Source organism: Pseudorca crassidens, chromosome 1 (assembly GCF_039906515.1).
Source record: "Pseudorca crassidens isolate mPseCra1 chromosome 1, mPseCra1.hap1, whole genome shotgun sequence".
Lineage (NCBI taxonomy): Eukaryota > Metazoa > Chordata > Mammalia > Artiodactyla > Delphinidae > Pseudorca > Pseudorca crassidens.
Window position 1 is genome coordinate 12,914,273 of NC_090296.1, and position 19,522 is coordinate 12,933,794.

General features: G+C 36.0%; 1 protein-coding gene across 4 annotated transcripts in view; it reads left to right on the forward strand.

The window, feature by feature from the left end:
- TRIP11 (thyroid hormone receptor interactor 11) overlaps positions 1-19,522 on the forward strand; it is a 66,208-nt gene that overhangs the window by 5,864 nt on the left and 40,822 nt on the right. For all 4 annotated transcript variants that reach the window (XM_067727376.1, XM_067727385.1, XM_067727392.1 and 1 more), the window contains exons 3-9: positions 4,071-4,181; positions 7,155-7,433; positions 9,354-9,422; positions 11,268-11,433; positions 13,060-13,425; positions 16,157-16,197; positions 16,773-16,859. In XM_067727376.1, coding sequence (XP_067583477.1) covers positions 4,071-4,181; positions 7,155-7,433; positions 9,354-9,422; positions 11,268-11,433; positions 13,060-13,425; positions 16,157-16,197; positions 16,773-16,859 — 1,119 coding nt within the window. The remainder of the gene's footprint in view (positions 1-4,070; positions 4,182-7,154; positions 7,434-9,353; positions 9,423-11,267; positions 11,434-13,059; positions 13,426-16,156; positions 16,198-16,772; positions 16,860-19,522) is intronic.

Below are 19,522 nucleotides of genomic sequence, written 5' to 3' on the forward strand. Positions count from 1 at the left end.
CCTCAATAGAAGATGGCAGTTTGGTGGCACTTAAGAGACTTTAGCTGTAATTACCTAATTAGTAGATACTTCAGTGACAGATGAATGTAATAGCTTCTTTCTTTGTAAGGCTGAGATAGGAAATCGTCCCTATAGTCCCTAGAGAAATCCTTGAGAAAGCACTCAGGATGGGCCCACCCAGGAAAATTAGATGGCAGAGATGTGTGTAATGGTATTAATTAAGCTAAATTTGCCAGTATACATTTGGGGGAGGGGGGAAGCAAATGGGGTTAACCTGCTTAATGAATGACTGCTCTGTACTGAGGTTGAGAAGAGAGATAGAAATCTTCTGTCCCTCTGTTGATTTCAACTCTAGTCTCTCTCCTAATTTTATCTTTGGACTGTGGCAAGTATGGTTCTAGTGTTCAAAAATATTTATTTTTGGTATAACACATCCCCAAATGAAAGCCAACTTCCTTGCTTGGTGCTTATTCAGAGTACCGTGAGCTACTCAAATACTGGGTTGGCCAAAAAGTTTGTTTGGGTTCCCGGACAAACTTTTTGGCCAACCCAATACTAGAGGAAAACAGACTATTGGACTTTCCAAAGACTTTATTTTCTAAGGTGATTTTGACTATACATGATTCTTGCCTTCTATCAGCACATAAGCACTTCATAAAGGTAATGCCTTATGTGACTGCAATAGGAGAAAGTGAACATATGATTGAAACCACTAGGAGATTACAATAGAAAATTCTATTTATTTAGAAAGTTTTAGTATAGACAGAGGGCAGTATGTTTTCTAGAGGAAATTAGATTTGCTTACAGATGTTAATATTTGAAATTGACTTAATTAGTTAAGTTTCCTCAGTTGCAACTAATGGCAACCAATCTAAGCTAATTTAACCATCTGTGCCAAGAAAAAGTCTTCACATTTACCATCTCGATCCAAGGTACTTTTAATTTTTTTGTTTTAAGTTATTTTATAAAAAATTTACAGAAGTAAGAATAAAGTGATAGTGAAAAACTTTATTACAAATTTTAATAAGAACTTATATATAGCAAATTCAGACTTTTATTCCATGTGTTTCTGCTTTTGAAAGCATATATGCTCAGAATAGGCAATGTTCTTTGAATGCAGTTAACTGCTTATTAACTCTTTTTGTGAACTGGAATGTATCTTGTGAATACTGATTCCAGATTTCAATTACATCTCTAATAGATTTTAACCTATTATTACTTCTGGTTCTTCTTCCTGACTTGTGTCATTAAAACCAATACTTACGAAAACTTTGACGGCTTATGATTTTGTTAAATGCATGGCTGTTTGCTCCATAATTACAAAGCATTTTTATTCTTAGATTTATAAATACCAATTAGAGTGATCAGTCCACTGAGTTTTTTCATTTTTATGTCATCTGTTTCCTCCTAGTCACCTGTGTATACACCTGCCTTCAGCATTTGTCCATGTAGGGACTGTATCAAGTAAATGCTGGTGTACAAATGTGTATAATGAAAGAATACTGTTACATATCCATTTAGTAAAGTGGCATGAATGGTTCAGGTTTTTGTCACAAAATATTGTGAGATAAAACCTTTTCTTATAGAATGACTAACTTCATGAGAACACCATATTTCCTTTTTGCTCTTAGAAATATGTTGTTCACTCCTCAGTTCTTGAGTTTGAGAAATTCATCTAGGATATTGTTATTCGAAGACTTGTCTGAGATTTTGCTCCTACATTCATTTTCACCATAACCATTAGACTCTAGAGTCTAATGCTGTTTTCTGTCTCTTTGCATTTATCTTCTCAGTTGTCTAATTGTGGAATATTTTCCTCTGTCAGTTTTCTTCTCTGTTGAAAAGTGAAAATTCTGAATTTTCAATTGTGTTCAATGAAAGTGAAAAAAAAAAAACCCTCCCCCCAAAACAAACAAAAAAACCACTGCAAAGATGGTGTCTCCAGATTGGCTTTTTCCTTTTTAAAAGATGATGCAGTACTTTGGGTAATGCAGTCAGAAAACTGGTTATTTCACTGTTGCATCATTCTTCTAGGTGATTCCATCAGTTCTTCTGTTTTCTTAAGTCTTTTTTTTAACATAGTTGTAAATAATTGATGATTAATGATTAATTCTTAGGATGATAAAATAGCAAAACGTTTCAAGATACAGAAAAAACAAGATCATTGTGACCTCATGATTATTCTTAGATTTATATTGTAAAAGGGCCCAATGTACCCTTATGGTAATTGCAAGATAGAATGAGTTTTAATCTTTTTTTTTTAAAAGTGTATTTTCTCTTTGTTTGTTGGAAGACTACTAGGAAAGAATAAATGTTTTAAATATCAGTCCTTAATACTACTCAAAAAAGAAACTCACAAACTAAAATTGGTTCCAGTAGACCTTGATGATATAACAAGGGTTAAGCCCAATGGAATAATTTAAGGATATGAGTATCTCATGGATTCCAAGGCATAAATTTTAGCCAGTCTTTAGGAAAGGGCTTCAACCAGAACTGGATGCCATCAGGAATCCATCTGTCTCATTTTTATTCCTCTCTGTTCTTTGTGTGTGTTTATTCTTTTTTCCTTTCAGACCAGCCCCCTCTGCTTCATATTTCATATAATAGAAAATATGACCACGGACAACTCCTGGCATGTTTTGGGTCAGCCACATGAAGAGAATCTGTCCTTCATATGCTTTATCAACCTGACTCTTACATGACTAGGGAGATGAGGAAAGACAACCAATTAGTTATTGGCCAAATTGAAAGTTTTCCAGTTCTAGTTATTCATCAGCGTTAAACAAGTAGCCTTAGGTATTTTTATGTGAAGAAGCCTAGAGTGGACTTTACGACTAGGTTTTGACTTTAGTATATTCTCTTGCTTCAGTTATGTATGGTATTTTCATGTGAACAGCTCACAGAAAATCGTGCAAATGCAGCCAGTACATTAGAAGGTAATTAGTTGTGTGACCATTGATCCTGTTTCTTATTCATATTTCTGCAGGATAACCAAGGTCTGTTAGATTTCTGGAGATAGACTCCCAAAACTAGAGTTTGTGTGTGTGATAATTTTTCCTTTATTTTACACCATTGATTTTCTCTGGGAATTCATTTAATCTCCCTGGTTCATAATTTTCACATATGTTGATGTAAGAAATTCCTAGAATCTAAGAAGAAAACAGATGACATCCTCAAAGTGAAAAAGTCTTCACCTTCTAGCGGGAGCTTTCTTTCCCACCATGAATCTCCTTATTCTCAGTTATCATTGTTAAACTCTGCTTGCAGATACATTAGTAGAATTCTTAGTATATTATTATCTGTAATAATTTGTAAATTCCTTTTTGCAGAAAGTTTTAGTGTCCGTTTCTCTTGCTCCATTATACCCTTATTCATTCAAATGTCAAAGGATGATATTAGGTTAATAATTTAATACTTAGGTACATAAAATTTAAGTAATTTTTTCCAGCATCTTAAAACAAAAGACTGTGATGTCCAGATTCATTGAATTATATTTAGAGTATTTTTTGTACTTCTAACTGTAGTTTTCCAAACTGAGTTCTATTAGTGGTTTTTAAAATGGATTTTTCAGAGGTGCCTCACTCAGGAGCCTAGGGTTCAGTCAGACAAGTAATGTCAGTTTTTGTCCTCCTACCTATACGTCAGCCATAAGTCTTTTTTAAAAAAGGTTTCTTTAAAAAATTTCTACTGTTCAGGGAGAAAACAAAAGTTTAAGCATGTACTCTAGGTCATTCATTTACCAGACACTTATTGCCTACTGTATGCTAGACACTGGGTGTACAAAGATGGGGGAAACACTGATCAGTGAGTTTTCCTTAGCAGAAAATCAAACTGATCAAGATTTTTAAAAAACTTTGGTTCAGAATTATGCATAATCTCTATAAACATGCTTATTGCACTTGTAACTTTAATTGAAATTGTGGTTTAAAGGTCAGAATTCTGAGACCTACTATAGTACATCTTTTTTGTGCATGAAGCAATATGTTTTTCATAATGCCCTGCACATAACTGTTACTAACATGTTTTACTTTTAGTCTTTTTGTTGAAAACACTTTTTTCGTTGCTTCTAGAATGAGAGACTCAAAAAACTTTGTACTGATCTGGAAGAGAAGCATGAAGCATCAGAGCTTCAAATAAAGCAGCAGTCTATGAGTTATCGAAATCAACTGCAACAGAAAGAGGTAAAGGTTATTACAGTTACTTCATGTTTACTTCACTGTAATGTATTTAGGATGGTTTCTAAGAGTTATAATATAAATCAAGCTCTGTTTAGATCCATGAAAATATCAAAAGGGTGTTGAAATTAGTAATTTCCAACTCAGTATGATATCACTAATTTAACAAGAACTCTGAAAGCTTTTACGTTTATATTACATAAAGTAACCTTTGTGGAGTTTAATTTCTACTTTCCAAAAGAAGAAAAGTCTTTGTGTACAATATCTTCAGGCATTTGTTGCTTATAATTTCTGATTTTATGAAACTTATTTCTCATCTATTTACCTAAATTTGTTTTAAATCATTGTGATTGTTAATAACATTTCTTTTTAAAAAAATGATTTTAACTACAAGTGTTAACATATGCTTACTAGTGTTTACTTGATTTTCCATGGAAAAACAGAATATTAGGTATTTTATAGTTGACTTATACTGTTCTATAATTTTTCCCCCTTTAGTTTGATAGAAATGATTATTTTGGAGGTAGCTTATCTTTCCTTTGCAGTTTTGATAATATTATATAATTTAACCAGTGTTACTACAAATCCTTAAAATAATAGACTATGTCCCTAATGTTTCATTCTGTCGTTGAATTCTCTTTAGTGTTTAGTATGTAAGTGGAATTCAGTAAATGATTCTGTGGAATTGAGCCACAAAATTTCTTGTTTAATTATCCAGATCACTGGGGTGTTCTTCAGTTTGTTGATTAAATGTTCATTTCTACCATCACTTTATATTTGGGTTTTTAAAATTTAGATGCATTGATTTCAAGTTCTTTTAGTGACATACTAAGATGAAAAATAAACCACATTGAAGATAAATATAAACATTTAAAGAAGAACTTAAATTTCCAATCTGTTTGGAATTGATTTCATAAAATACAATAAAAGTGAATAACTACAAAAATAAAATGAATGTAAAAAAGCACAGTTACAAGTTCAAATTAAAGTTAAAAGCCCACTTTTTTTTTTGTAAAGATTCAAAAGATGTAAAGTTACTCCGTCAACTTGCTTTATTTTTTTAAACTTTATTTATTTGTTTATTTTTGGCTGCGTTGGGTCTTCGTTGCTGCGCGCAGCCTTTTCTCTGGTTGCGGCGAGCGGGGGCTACTCTTTGTTGAGGTGCGCGAGCTTCTCATTGCGGTGGCTTCTTTTGTTGGGAGTACGGGTTCTAGGTGCACAGGCTTCAGTAGTTGTGGCTCACAGGGCTCGAGCCCGTGTCTCCTGCCTTGGCAGGTGGATTCTTAACCACTGCGTCACCTGGGAAGCCCCTGTCAACTTGCTTTAAAAGTCTTTAAGCCTTACTCTTTCAGTTTCTTTACTTATCTTGTCATGGACTGGTAGCAAACATTCATGGCATTGGTCCACAGACCACACTTTGAGCAGCACTGATTTACAGATACTCCAATAGAGCAGTAGCTGAATCACCCAGGGGTTTACAGCTGAATCATAAAAAATACACATTGTTAGGTCCTCTAGGAGATTCTGATTTAGCGTACTGGGAAGGGGCTCTGGTATTGGTATTTTTTGAAAACCCCATAGCTGATTCTGATGCTTACATCCTAGTTGAAAAAACTGCTGTGGAATAATCTGGCATTTTATTTTCTACTTCACTATGGATATTAGAGGGCAAATTAAGAATTCAAGTTTAGGAATACGTCTTTGTTAGTAGAGTTTGTACTTTTTAACTCTACAACTTGATATAAATGTCTGTTGTATAATGAGAACTTTCTTTGCATTATAGCTACATTTGAAAAGAATTGTTGATTTCAGTACTTTTTACTAGAATGAAAGATAATATATACTTTAGATCTGCTATTTTCTGAATCTATTTGTTGCTCTTGTTGTGATGTTCATACTGCCCAGAGATGCAATTTGCCTCATGTCATTTATGGGAAAATAAAATTTGTACATTATTGTAAATCTCCATTAGAGAAGGGGCTCTGATACGAAAAAATGTCTGTTTACTATGACATTTAACATAATTGTATTTGGTTTTTGTTTGTCTAATTGCTTGACATTAGAAATACTGTTACTTGCTGACTGTCTCCTCAGTATCAAATTTTCCTCCATTGTGGCAGGTTGTCTTTTGGACTAGCTTGAGTATTTTACAGAAAGCTTATTTCAGTTTTCTCTAGCTTGCTTTTATGTTTTGAGTAATCTTTTACTTGGAATGGATGTGGCATTATGGTAAGTCCTATTTTTATAACTTCTTTTGGACATTGACTTGGTATTGCAAGCCTTCAGTCAAAACTCTACTCGGGGTTTCACGGTTTTTATACTGTTGTCTCCCTGAATAGAGTCAGATTTTCACGGGCCTTTCTTTGCCAAGGCTAAAGCCAAGGCCTCTTTCAGTGCATGATTTCCTTCTAAGGCTAATGGGCTATTAATCATAGGCTTACTGTGAAGATTGGATTAATAAATCAAAGCTTCCTTCTAGCTGTGTTGTGTAGACCAGTACAGAGTTACCTGATTCATGGTGCATTTTAAGCCTAAATCCAGCCATACATAATCAGTTACCAAAGACTCTTCCAACAGGTGTTCTAAGGAAGCTTACAATGCATAGACTGTTGCAGCTTTTATTTTCTCATCTCTTGAGTCTTGATAATCACAAACAGAACCCTAAGAAATTGCGTATATACTATACTACCTGGTATGTAGAAGGTGGTAAACTGATGTTTAACTGAGCATTTTATTGCTTTAGTTAATGTATGAGTGGAATTCTGTTGCTCATATTAATCGGAACATTATGCTCTATGGTAATCATGGTTTTGAAATAAAAATGTTATGTTGGGGTGTTATAGACAACTTGGATTCAGTTGATGGAGTACTGTCGTTGGGTAATCTTAAACTATTATAACTTTTAACATTATGAATGTATAAAAGGGTCAATATGGTTATTTTGAAGTACCTTCTCTAAAATATGGATTATAAATATAGGTAGAAATCAGCCATCTTAAAGCAAGACAGATTGCGCTGCAGGATCAGTTGCTGAAGCTACAGTCAGCTGCTCAGTCAGTGATTTCAGGAGCTGGTGGTGTACCAGCAACCGCTGCATCTCCTTCATTCAGTTATGGTTTAAGTCATCATGCTTCAGCGTTCCACGATGATGACATGGATTTTGGTGACATCATTTCATCACAACGAGAAATAAACAGATTGTCAAATGAAGTTTCAAGACTTGAGTCTGAAGTTGGCCACTGGAGGCATATTGCTCAAGTAGGTAGAATTTTCATGAATTTTTGAAAACTGTGAGTGAGTAAAAGTAACGATGCTGTGTGTAGAAGTCTTGGTATCAGAAAGAACCCTGGACTAGGAAGTCAGAAACCTGTATTCTGATTCAGCCAGTGACTTTTTAAATGGTTTTAGTCAGGTCATCTTTCTCTCTCAGCCTCAGTTTCCCCTTCTGTACAATATTTGGAAGAAATTTCCAAAAAATTTAAAGCAAGAGAACCATGCTTTAAAATAAAATTAAAAGCTACAAGTCCAGCACTTAAAGGAGACAAAAATGGAGTTGCTGTGGTTGAACCAGCACCTCTTCCCCTGGAGTCCCTGAGACTTCTCTGGTGGAACCAAGACACCAGATTTGAAACTACTTGCTTAGATGTTGTCTGAGGTTCTTCTTTGCATTAATTATATGTAAAATGAAAAATCTGATAATTGGGATTATAAAACACATAAACTATTATGTGTTGTTTCTCACACATTAGAATAGAAATTAAGTCCTTCCTATTTTGGGCTGTAAACTTTCTTCCAAGGATCCCTTTTTTGTCTTCTTTATCAGATTTTATTTATTACTGAGGTTGCCAATACACACGAGACCTGAAATAAACTGGAACATTGTTCATATAGACTTTATTCCATCAGTGTGGAGAAAAATAAAGTACATAAGGAAAGAGATTATTTTCTATCTTTTTGTGAGTGTAATCTTGTTGTGTAAAGGAGAAATCCTCGCAATTAAAATGACCTCCTGGGCTTCCCTGGTGGCGCAGTGGTTGAGAGTCCACCTGCTGATGCAGGGGCCGCGGGTTCGTGCCCCGGTCTGGGAAGATCCCACATGCCGCAGAGCGGCTGGGCCCGTGAGTCATGGCCGCTGAGCCTGCGCGTCCGGAGCCTGTGCTCCGCAACGGGAAAGGCCACAACAGTGAGAGGCCCACGTACCGCAAAAAAAAAAAAAAAAAATCTCCTTTCTTGTTGAGCCAAGAAAAATATTCTGTGGTGTTTTCCTTCTTATTTTGTAAAAGTATTGTCTTCCCTAATTAGTTAACAAACTCTTGAATGGTATCTTGTATTTATTGTGTATTAGTCACTATTGGACTAGGTTCTTTAAAGGGTGCTTGGCATTCTTTAATAAGAATTTGGGAAATAAATGCCCCCCATTTTTTCTTACTTGTTTTTTAAATTTTTGTTAATTGAAGTATAGTTGATTTATAATAGTTTCAGGTGTACAACACAGTGATTCAGTATTTTTATAGATTACACTCTGTTTAAAGTTATTATAAAATATTGGCTGTATTCCCTGTGCAAATGCCCCTTTTTAAAAAAACGTATCTTCTAATAAAGTTAGTTTCTGACTTTCTCTTTTTTTTTTTTACATCTTTATTGGAGTATAATTGCTTTACAATGGTGTGTTAGTTTCTGCTTTGTAACAAAGTGAATCAGTTATACTTTACATATGTTCCCATATCTCTTCCCTCTTGCGTCTCCCTCCCTCCCACCCTCCCTGTCCCACTCCTCTAGGTGGTCACAAAGCACCGAGCTGATCTCCCTGTGCTATGCCCTGTGCTATGTGGCTGCTTCCCACCAGCTATCTGTTTTACGTTTGGTAGTGTATATATGTCCATGCCACTCTCTCGCTTTGTCACAGCTTACCCTTCCCCCTCCCCATATCCTCAAGTCCATTCTCTAGTAGGTCTGTGTCTTTATTCCTGTCTTACCCCTAGGTTCTTCATGACATTTTTATTTTCTTAAATTCCATATATATGGGTTAGCATATGGTATTTGTCTTTCTCTTTCTGACTTACTTCACTCTGTATGACAGATTCTAGGTCTATCCACCTCATTACAGATAGCTCACTGACTTTCTCTTTTATAAGAAAATCAGTACAACTATTTTCTAATTGTGTTTTTCTGATCTAGACTTCTAAAGCACAAGGATCAGATAGCTCTGATCAAAGTGAAATCTGCAAACTACAAAATATCATTAAGGTAAGGTGGATTGTTGGAACAGTGGCTGTTATACATCTAAAATTTGCTTATTAAAAGTATAAGCCTAGGGGCTTCCCTGGTGGTGCAGTGGTTAGGAATCCGCCTGCCAGCTCAGGGGACACAGGTTCGGGCCCTGGTCCGGGAAGATCCCACCTGCCACAGAGCAACTAAGCCCATGTGCCACAACTGCTGAGCCTGGACTCTAGAGCCCTTGAGCCACAACCACTGAAGCCCATGCGCCTAGAGCCCATGCTCCGCAACAAGAGAAGCCACCGCAGTGAGAAGCCTGTGCACCTCAACAAAGAGTAGCCCCCGCTCGCTGCAACTAGAGAAAGCCCACGTGCAGCAACAAAGACCCAACACAGCCAAAAATAAATAAAATAAATAAATTTTTAAAAAGTATAAGCCTAAATTAATAAAAGGCTCAGTTATAAAAGTATTTTATAGATTATGATATTCACTTTTTTTGCTGTTTTTATATCTTCTCCATTTTTTATGGCACCTTAAGTATATAATAATATCTCTCTTTCCAAAATCATTTGGTTTTGAATATTTATTAGGTAGTTTATATTTCATAAGTTTCTATCTTCTATTGTATCTCGTAAAACAGTCTTTATTAAAACAATTCTAGGGTCACTGAAATATCAAGATACTGACAAAATACAATGTTAATATTATTTATTGTAAACAATTATTTTCCCTTCATGGTGGAATTTTGCTAGTTTGTGTCAGTTATTTCTTTCCAGAGAAGTCTCAGTTACATATACTTAGCACGGCAGTGAATTGTTTTTAGTATGTAAATTATTGTTATGTTAGAATTTTTTGGTTTTTGGTTTTATTTTTATTACAATACCAGTGTGGATGGGTTCCTCATTCAGACCTGGCTTTGAATCCTGGCTGTACTAGTTACCAGCTGTGCTGCTTTGGGCGAGTTACTTAACCTTTACAAGCTTCTGTTTATCATCAGTGAAGTAGATATCATAATACCTCTCTTGTAGGATTGTTTTTGAGGTTTAAATGTAAACTTCCTTGTCAAGTACTGGCACATAAGTAAGTGTGTAGGACTAAAGAATAACTTTATTTCTCTTCTCAGGAAATAGAAGCTAATTTATTGATTAGGATTCTTGGCTACAAGCAACAAAAACGGTCTCTGGCTAAGTAAAGCATAAGAGGGTTTATTAGAAGGAGCCAGGTACTCTGTCCACAGGATTGAAGGAAAAATTGAGCATTTTGGCCTCAGGAAGGGTAGAAATTAGACCAGCATCAGAGATCTAGGTAGCGGGATACAGTGGATAGGCTCTCCAGGGTGCAGCTATTATAATGCTTCTGGTCTAACCAGTTTCCCTCTTTGAAAGACGCAGCTGAATATCCAGGTTCCTAGGAGAGAGATAGTGGTCTCAACTTGGGTAGCGAGACACCTTGGTTGACAGTTTAGGGGTCCTATCAAAACTGAGAGAAGGAAAGACTGAGCAAAAAGATAGGTATAATAGGACAACAGGAACAGATTGGCCAGAAGGTGGACACTGATATTGGTGGAATATGTCATTAGCAGAAGTTCATGGTCACAGATACTAAAGAGAAAAAGATATTTTTGCTTGCATTTTGTTTCAGTTGTTTATTGCTGGTGTTCCCTCATTAAAAGTAGAAAAATTGCTTTTAAGGCCCAAGAAAGGAAAGGGTGGGGTCTTTTAGAATTGTCCAGATTTGGGGCCTGTACTTAAATTTTTTCAGCCTGAGCATGTTCAGAGAACTATTTTTAATAATATGGACTTTTGGACAACAATGAAATAGTTTAGTTAAATTCATTTATTTTAAATATGGTTAACTTCGTTTTTATTTTTTAAGGAACTTAAACAGAACCGAAGTCAGGAAATTGACAACCATCAACATGAAATGTCAGTATTGCAGAATGCACATCAACAGAAATTGACAGAAATAACTCGTCGGCATCGAGAAGAATTAAGTGACTATGAAGAACGGATTGAAGAACTGGAAAATCTGTTACAAGAAGGTTATTAATTTTGTTAGTTTAGTGTATTAAATGACATAATTAAATGATAGACTTAGCTGATGTAAACTTGGTCAAAGTTCTAAGGAATGAGTAAATGACTGGTTCTGCTCATCTGCCAGAAATTTACAGCGGCACCACTATTGTCAAGATTCTGCAAAAATGGAAAAGTCCTTTTACCTCTGTGGTAAATAGTTATAATACAGAGATCTCTTTGCATTGTTTGGTGTGTTTTTACTTTATTTCAAACTCAGATACAAAGGCTTCTTAGTATTTGATTCAAGTAATATCTTTCCTTAACTATTTATTTAAAATTGTTTTGTGTATTACGGTAATTTAACTTTTTTTAAAAAAAGACTTTATTTTTTTAGAGCAGTTTTAAATTTATAACAAAATTGAGGAGGTACAGAGATCTCCCTTATACCCCATTCCCCCACATGCATAGCCTCCCCCACTATCTACATCAGTCATCAGAATAGTACATTTTTTTACCAAGGCACATCATAGTCACCCAAAGTCCATATTTATCTCAGAGTTTACGTTTAGTGTTGTACATTCTATGGATTTGGACAAATGTATATCATCATAATATCATACAGAGTATTTTCACTGCCCGAAAAAACCCTCTGTGCTCTGCCTATTCATTCCCCCCATCCCACCCTTAAAACCACTGATCTTTTTATTATCTTCATTGTTTTGCCTTTTCCAAAATTGTCATATACTTGGAACCATATAGTATGTAGCCTTTTCAGATGGACTTCTTTCACTTAGTAATATGCATTCAAGTTTCCTCCATGTTTTTTTTTAATTTATTTTTTATTGAGGTGTAGTTTTTTTTTTTTAATATTTATTTATTTTAGCTTAGTTGCACACACGGGATCTTTGTTGCAGCATGTGGACTCCTTAGTTGCGGCATGTGGGCTTCTTAGTTGCAGCATGCATGTGGGATCTAGTTCCCCAACCAGGGATCGAACCTGGGCTCCCTGCATTAGGAGCACGGAGTCTTACCCACTGGACCACCAGGGAAGTCCCTATTGAGGTGTAGTTGATGTACAATATTATATAAGTTTCGGGTGTACACTTCCTCCATGTTTTTTCATGGCTTGATAGCTCATTTCTTTTTAAGCGCTGAATAATATTCCATTGTTTGGATGTGCCACAGTTTTTTTATCCATTCACCTACTGAAGGACATCTCAGTTGTTTCCAAGTTTTGGCAATTATGAATAAAGCTGCTATAAACATTCTTGTTCAGGTCTTTGTGTGGATTTGCTTCCTGCTCCTTTGGGTAAATACTAAGCAGTATGATTGCTGGATCATATGATAAGAGTATCATATTTGTTAATTTTGAAAGAAATCATTAAACTCTTCCAAACTGGCTGTATCATTTTGCATTCCCACCAGCAGTGAATGAAAGTTCCTGTTGCTCCACTTCCTTACCAGCATTTGGTGGTGTTAGTGTCTGGATTTTGGACATTCTAATGAGTAGTTTTATCTCACTGTTACTTTAGCTTTTCTTTTTAAGCCTTCCAAGTTCTGAAGTCTGTTAAATCTTCAGTTGTATACAGCAGGCTATTTGTCTCTTGGTACTTGACATTTGATGTGTCCCTGATTTTATGTTTATGTTCTAGGTGGCTCAGGAATTGCAGTAACTGATCACTCTAAAATCCATGAGATGCAAAAAACTATTCAAGTTCTACAAGCTGAAAAAGTAGAGTCTACAAAAAAAATTGAAGAACTTGAGAATAAAATAAAAGGCATAAATAAAAAATTATCTTCTGCAGAAAATGACAGAGGTGTTTTGAAGAAGGAACAAGAACGACTAAGTGTGGAAAACAGACAATTACTTGAAGAATGTGAAAGCTTGAAACTGGAATGTAGTAAATTGCAGCCTTATGCTGCGAAGCAAAGTGATACTGTGACAGAAAAGGAAATAATTCTTCCACACAGTTCTTCAGTAGAAGAAGAAGTGTTCAGATTGCAACAAGCACTGTCTGGTATAAAATGTTTGGAACTTATTTCTGATTGGTGTTTCATTTCATACTAGTTGTTTTCAGAGACAAACACTTGAATAATTGAACACTATGGAAATGACTATGTGGAATTTGAATAGAATTGCTTGCTTTGGATTCAGTGCCATAATTAATAGATCACAAATAGGATATTTCTACTAAAAGGGTTAAGAATCGGCTAGGTTTCTTTCAGCCTCCCTTCTTCATCCTTTAAGTATTTACATGGAACTCATTGACTTAGGAGGCTATGTAGATTTCTGAGAAATGCTTATGTAAACATTTGTTGGGAGGAGGTTACCAAGTACTTCCTGTAACTCGTTAGGGCCCAGACCCTCCAGTTAGAGAATGCAGTCTATCTTCTTCAAAAGTCTATATTACCTTTCAAAATGATCTGTACCTAAGCAGACCTAAGAATAATAAGAGCCGTAGGTCTTCCACCACTTACTATGCTCAAGATGATATTTAGTTACCGTACCAGTGTTGTAGCTTACAAAAAAAAAAATATTGAATGAAATAGGCCTAACACCAGTATTTATTTATGCCAGGAAAACATAATGGGAGCTCTTCCACTGAAAAGATGCATTTTATTTTTCACTCTGTCCTCTTCTCACAATATGAACTTTCACTTTATGAACTCATTCCTGCTCTAGAGGTTTCTAGCCCTTATGTGCTTGTGATACCCCCTGCCTGCCCCTTCTGTGTTCCTTACTTAGTTGTTTATCGTGAGCTCCTGACCTGGAGTAAATTTAGAGTTAGGCTCAAAGTAGAGTGACCCTCTTCCTCCCCTCTTCCTTTCCCTACCTCGGTGATTGGTAGCATTTACCACTCTCCCAAAACAGAAAACTTGAAGTTATCACCTTGCAAGTCCTATAGGTTCTATTTCCTTGACTTCTCTCTGGCTCAGTGCTATTTCAGGATTGTGTCCCAGAGGAGCTCTAGGGTTTCTCATAGGTGCCTCAGTCTTGGGACTGCCATGAAGACAAAGGGAAGGCTATGTGGTGGGGTTCTGGATGACTTTGTCATTTGACTTCAGAGTAGCTCTGTTCTTCTCAAAATAAATTTATTTTCTTAATATATTGGGTGATCCATATGAGTTTATTTGCTTTAAAAACAAACCTGCTGCCCTAGTCCTTCCCCTTTTCTCCATTTCCACTGCCACTGAATAACTTCAGCCAATTATAATTTCTTTTTGCCTGTTTAACTATAGCAGTCTCTTAGTAGAGCAGAATAGCATAGTGGTTAAGAACATGACTAGGTTGGAATCCAGCTCCAGCACTAACTAACTGACCTTGGACAGTTAATTAACATCCCTATACTTTGGGTTTTTCATCTCTGTGGTTGGGATAATAATACTATCTCATTCGTGGTTGTAGTAGTAGGATTTTATGAGTTACTAGCTGCAAAGTTCTCTCTAGAACAGTGTCTAGCCCATAATAAGCATTATAAAAGTGTTACCTATTATTCTCTGGTGTCCATGATTCCTTCTTCAATCAATATGTTTTCTTTCTGCAGCCAGAATGATTTTTCAGAAATGTAAAGCAGGTCACTTCCCTGATTTTAGTACTTTGTGGCTCCCTGTGGATTTCAGGATACAGTCTAAACATCTTAGTTGGACATACGGTGTCTTTCATGATCTGGTCTCTGTCTACCTCTGCAGTTTCAACTCTTCCCATTTTCCTAACATTCTAAGCTTTAGCCGTGTTGAACTTTCTCTATAGCTGCTTAAAGCCAGCAATGTTGTCTCTAAGCTCTGTTGCCTTTGCATTTGTTGCTTTTTCTGTGTGGAGTGTCTCTGTTTTTTCCCCCCACTAACTCTTAGTATATTAAGCTTCAATAGAGGTGTTGCATCCACCGGGAGGTACCTAGCACTGCTGCTTCCCTGACCCCATTCACCCCACTCCCCCGGCCCTCCTAGTTTGGATGAGTTGTTTGGCCCTTTTGCTCTGGTAGCACCTGTGCTCCCTATATCACACTGTACTGTTCTCATGTGTTTCCTTTTTTATCTTCCCCTCTAAATTGTAAGCTTCTTGAGAGCAAGCATGGACTAAATTTTTCCATCTTGTTTAGCAACTCACAATATTTCTTGAGTGAACATTGAATGAATTACTTCAGCTGAACTCATGGTATTTTGTCTTTGTGTTCTTCTTCTAGAACTACTTCTATTTGTGGATCTATCTCTAATACCAGATTGAATGGTCTTTTTATTAGTAGTCATGTCTAAGTCACTTTAGAAAATTGAGAGATTATTTTATTATTGTGGTATAACATACATATAGCATATTGGGGTGTAACATACCAATATGTGGTATAACATATTGTGGTATAATATACATTGTTTTTTCTTTTTTCTAATCTTAGTCCTTATACTATTTCCTGATACACAGACTAATCAGCTCATTTTGAAATGCAGTTGTTGTTAATGTTTTTATCCAGGCAAGAACTTATGACTCATCCAGAATACAGTTATAAATTCTTTCTTATACTAGTCCATAGAATTGGATTTTAACATAGTTTCTGACTGACATTTATATTATGACTTCTTCAGTATAGTCAAAATAGAAATACAAAATAGCAAAAATACATTTCACTGTTAGGGCTTGCTAATTATGCTTATAAATAACATTTTAATTGGATTTCATTTGTGAATTTAGTATAGGAGATAATTACTAAGTTATTTTAAAGAATTTTAATGTCAGATCCATTGTTGTTTTTACAGATGCTGAAAATGAAATAAAGAGACTGAGTAATTTAAACCAGGTAAACTAATTTTTAAGAGAGAAAGCTTTTGTCTTCGGTTTACCAAGAAAAAGGATTTTGGTTATTTATAATTACTTATTTTGTGTTTTTTACAATTCATGTGAACTTATCCAAGGAACTTTCATCTTAGTAATTTTATGTTTGCTGATTAGTAACAGAATCTTTTTGCATCATAAATTGATATAATTTTAAAAGTACATAATTGAAAAATGCAAGTATATTTCTTTGAAGGTTAATTTGACAAATGATACGTATGTGTAGACAGTGGAAGCAGATCCTCTACCAAAGTGAGGAATGCATTTTGATTTCCCTTAAAGAATTCAAGGAGTTTCTTTTTTTATTTTTTAAATGATTACAAGTTATTTTGTAAATATATTTACATATTTTTTCAAATATAATAAATCCTCTTTAAGAATGTCTATAAAATGATTGTTTTTAGATGGTCCAGTGTTTTATGCTTATAATTTTTATATATCACTGAAGAGTAGAAATGCACAATTGTATAGCTTGCCTGCTTTTTTGTAAACTTTAAATTTCTTGTTATTTGAAAACACAGTGTTTTAACATTTTTATAGGATAACAATCTTGCTGAAGACAATCTGAAACTTAAAACGCATGTCCAAGTTTTAGAAAAAGAGAATTCATTACTGAATCAAGAAAAGGTGGGTACAATAAATATGGAGGCAGAATTAAAATTGTAGGTCATAGCTAAGGGCCAGTTTATATCAAAATGGAATATTTATTTCTTGAGAGTCCTGAGGATAAAGCTGATCTCATTGATGCTGGTCAGGCCAGGTTGAAGTACTTGGGCAAGGTTCAGAGTATGAGAGGCTGGGCAGAGTTTACGTTTAAAGATAAGCCAGTAGGCATACAGATATGAGCAGAAAAGATAGGTAATAGCTCTGTTTTGGTTTCAGATGAGGTCCTATCAGCAGCAACATACACAGGTGGGTCGGGAGTCTGGAGTGGCATACTGTAGTAACTATGCACTACTTATATGCCCCAGAATATGTCTGGTGTAATGGACAGGAATTTCTTAATGGTGAGAGGTAAAGAGGGACATTCTCAGTGGTAGAAATATGTATACTAGTAGCAAGGATGGAATAAGATTCTGTAATGCAATGTTGGAAATGGGGAAAGATATTTTTATGTTTGTACCATTTAGGGGGTAAGTCCTTGGTTAAGGCAGCTTCTTAAATATAGAACAGTTGTAAGCTGGTGTTATTTATTATTATTACAGGCCAGTGTCTCAACTCAATTTAAAATCTTAATTTTTAAAAAAGTAACACATATTTCCTGATGTATATATTCAGTAATGCATCCTGAAAAACTTCAGACAGTACAAATATAGTATCCTTCACACTTCTGTTGGTTGGTCTCTTCCTCAGACGTGTTCTTGCTTACCAGTTTCTTGTGTATCTTTCCAGACTATATCTATGCATATATGATTTTATATATATAAATATCTTTAAAAAATACAAACATTAGCATACTATATATACTGTTCATACATACCTTAATATTATATTTTCAGTATCCTTGCACATTAGTATAGAGGCAGTGTTTCTCAAAGGGGCACTATTGGCATTCAGGTGGGAGAATTCTTAGTTGTGTCCTCTGCATTGTAGGTTCCTTGCCCCACTTTTTCTACCCACTAAATGCCAGTAGTGTCTCCCAGTCATTTTTAAATTACTATATTATATGTTTCCTCTGTTCTTTTCTGCTTCGACTGCATTCTGCTTATTCAGTTATTCCTTTCTCTAACTGGTCTAAGTGTATTTTGTAGTTTGCAAATCTCTGCCTGTATTCTGATAGGGCCTGTAACCTCCTCATGATAATTTTGGATTCTGTAGCTATTCCCGATTAGCTGTTTCTCCTTTCTTTTGATGTTAGGTAATCCATTGCAACTCTTGCTTGAATTGTGTCTGCTCACTGGTTAAGAATGCCAAAAATACCTGCAAGGTCATGTGCATTCTTTTTTTTTTTAATATTTTATTTTATTTATTTATTGATTTATTTGCCTGCATTGGGTCTTTGTTGCTGTGCACGGGCTTTCTCTAGTTGTGGCGAGCGGGGGCTACTCTTGGTTGCCGTGCACGGGCTTCTCGTTGCGGTGGCTTCTCTTGTTGCGGAGCACGGGCTGTAGGTGCTCAGGCTTCAGTAGTTGTGACTCTTGCGCTCAGTAGTTGCGGCTTGTGGGCTCAAGAGCACAGGCTCAGTAGTTGTGGTGCACAGGCTTAGTTGCTCCATGGCATGTGGGATCTTCCCGGATCAGGGATTGAACCCGTGTCCCCTGTATCGGCAGGCAGATTCTTAACCACTGCGCCACCAGGGAAGTCCTGGTCATGTGTATTCTTAAGATCCACATGACAAAAAATTTTGTGGTTCTCTTCTTAGAATTTTATTTTATTTATTTATTTGTTTATTTTTGGCCACGCTCCACGGCATGTGGGATCTTAGTTCCCTGAGCAGGGATGGAACTTGCACCGCCTGCAGAGGGAGCGCAGTCTTAACCACTGGACCACCAGGGAAGTCCCTTTTGTGGTTCTCTTTTTTTTTTTTAATTTTTAAAAAATATTTATTTATTTATTTATTTGGTTGTGCCAGGTCTTAGTTGCGGCAGGCGGGCTCCTTAGTTGTGGCATGTGAACTCTTAGTTGCGGCATGCATGTGGGATCTAGTTTCCTGACCAGGGATCGAACCTGGGCCCCTGGCATTGGGAGCGAGGAGTCTTAACCACTGCGTCACCAGGGAAGTCCCTGTGGTTCTCTTACTTGAACAGATAACTCTAGAAAGGCATAAGAGAATGATATTTCCATCTTTCGTTTGCGGTTCAGAATAAACTTTTGAATTGGAAGAGAATGAGAATTGTAAGGCAGATGTTCTAATATAGTTTTCATTGGTCTCTTTTGTAAGGTATATATTAGACTACTTATGAAAATTTGAGATTCTTATTTACTTTAAAGTAGATTCCATAGAAGTTTGCTTTTAAAAATCTCTGTCGGGCTTCCCTGGTGGCGCACTGGTTGGGAGTCCGCCTGCCGATGCGGGGGACACGGGTTCGTGCCCTGGTCTGGGAAGATCCCACATGCCGCAGAGCGGCTGGGCCTGTGGGCCATGGCCGCTGAGCCTGCGAGTCCAAAAAATCTCTGTCAATGAAAGATGTCTTTACAGTGATAGAGGGTTTATCACAACCATCATAGTGATAGAGGTTGAAATAATGTTGAAGCATAGAGAACTGTCCCATGTCTGGGATTTTGGAGGAAAAGCATTAAATACAAATAGAACAGAACATAGAATGTGCTTTAAAAAATCACATACAGGT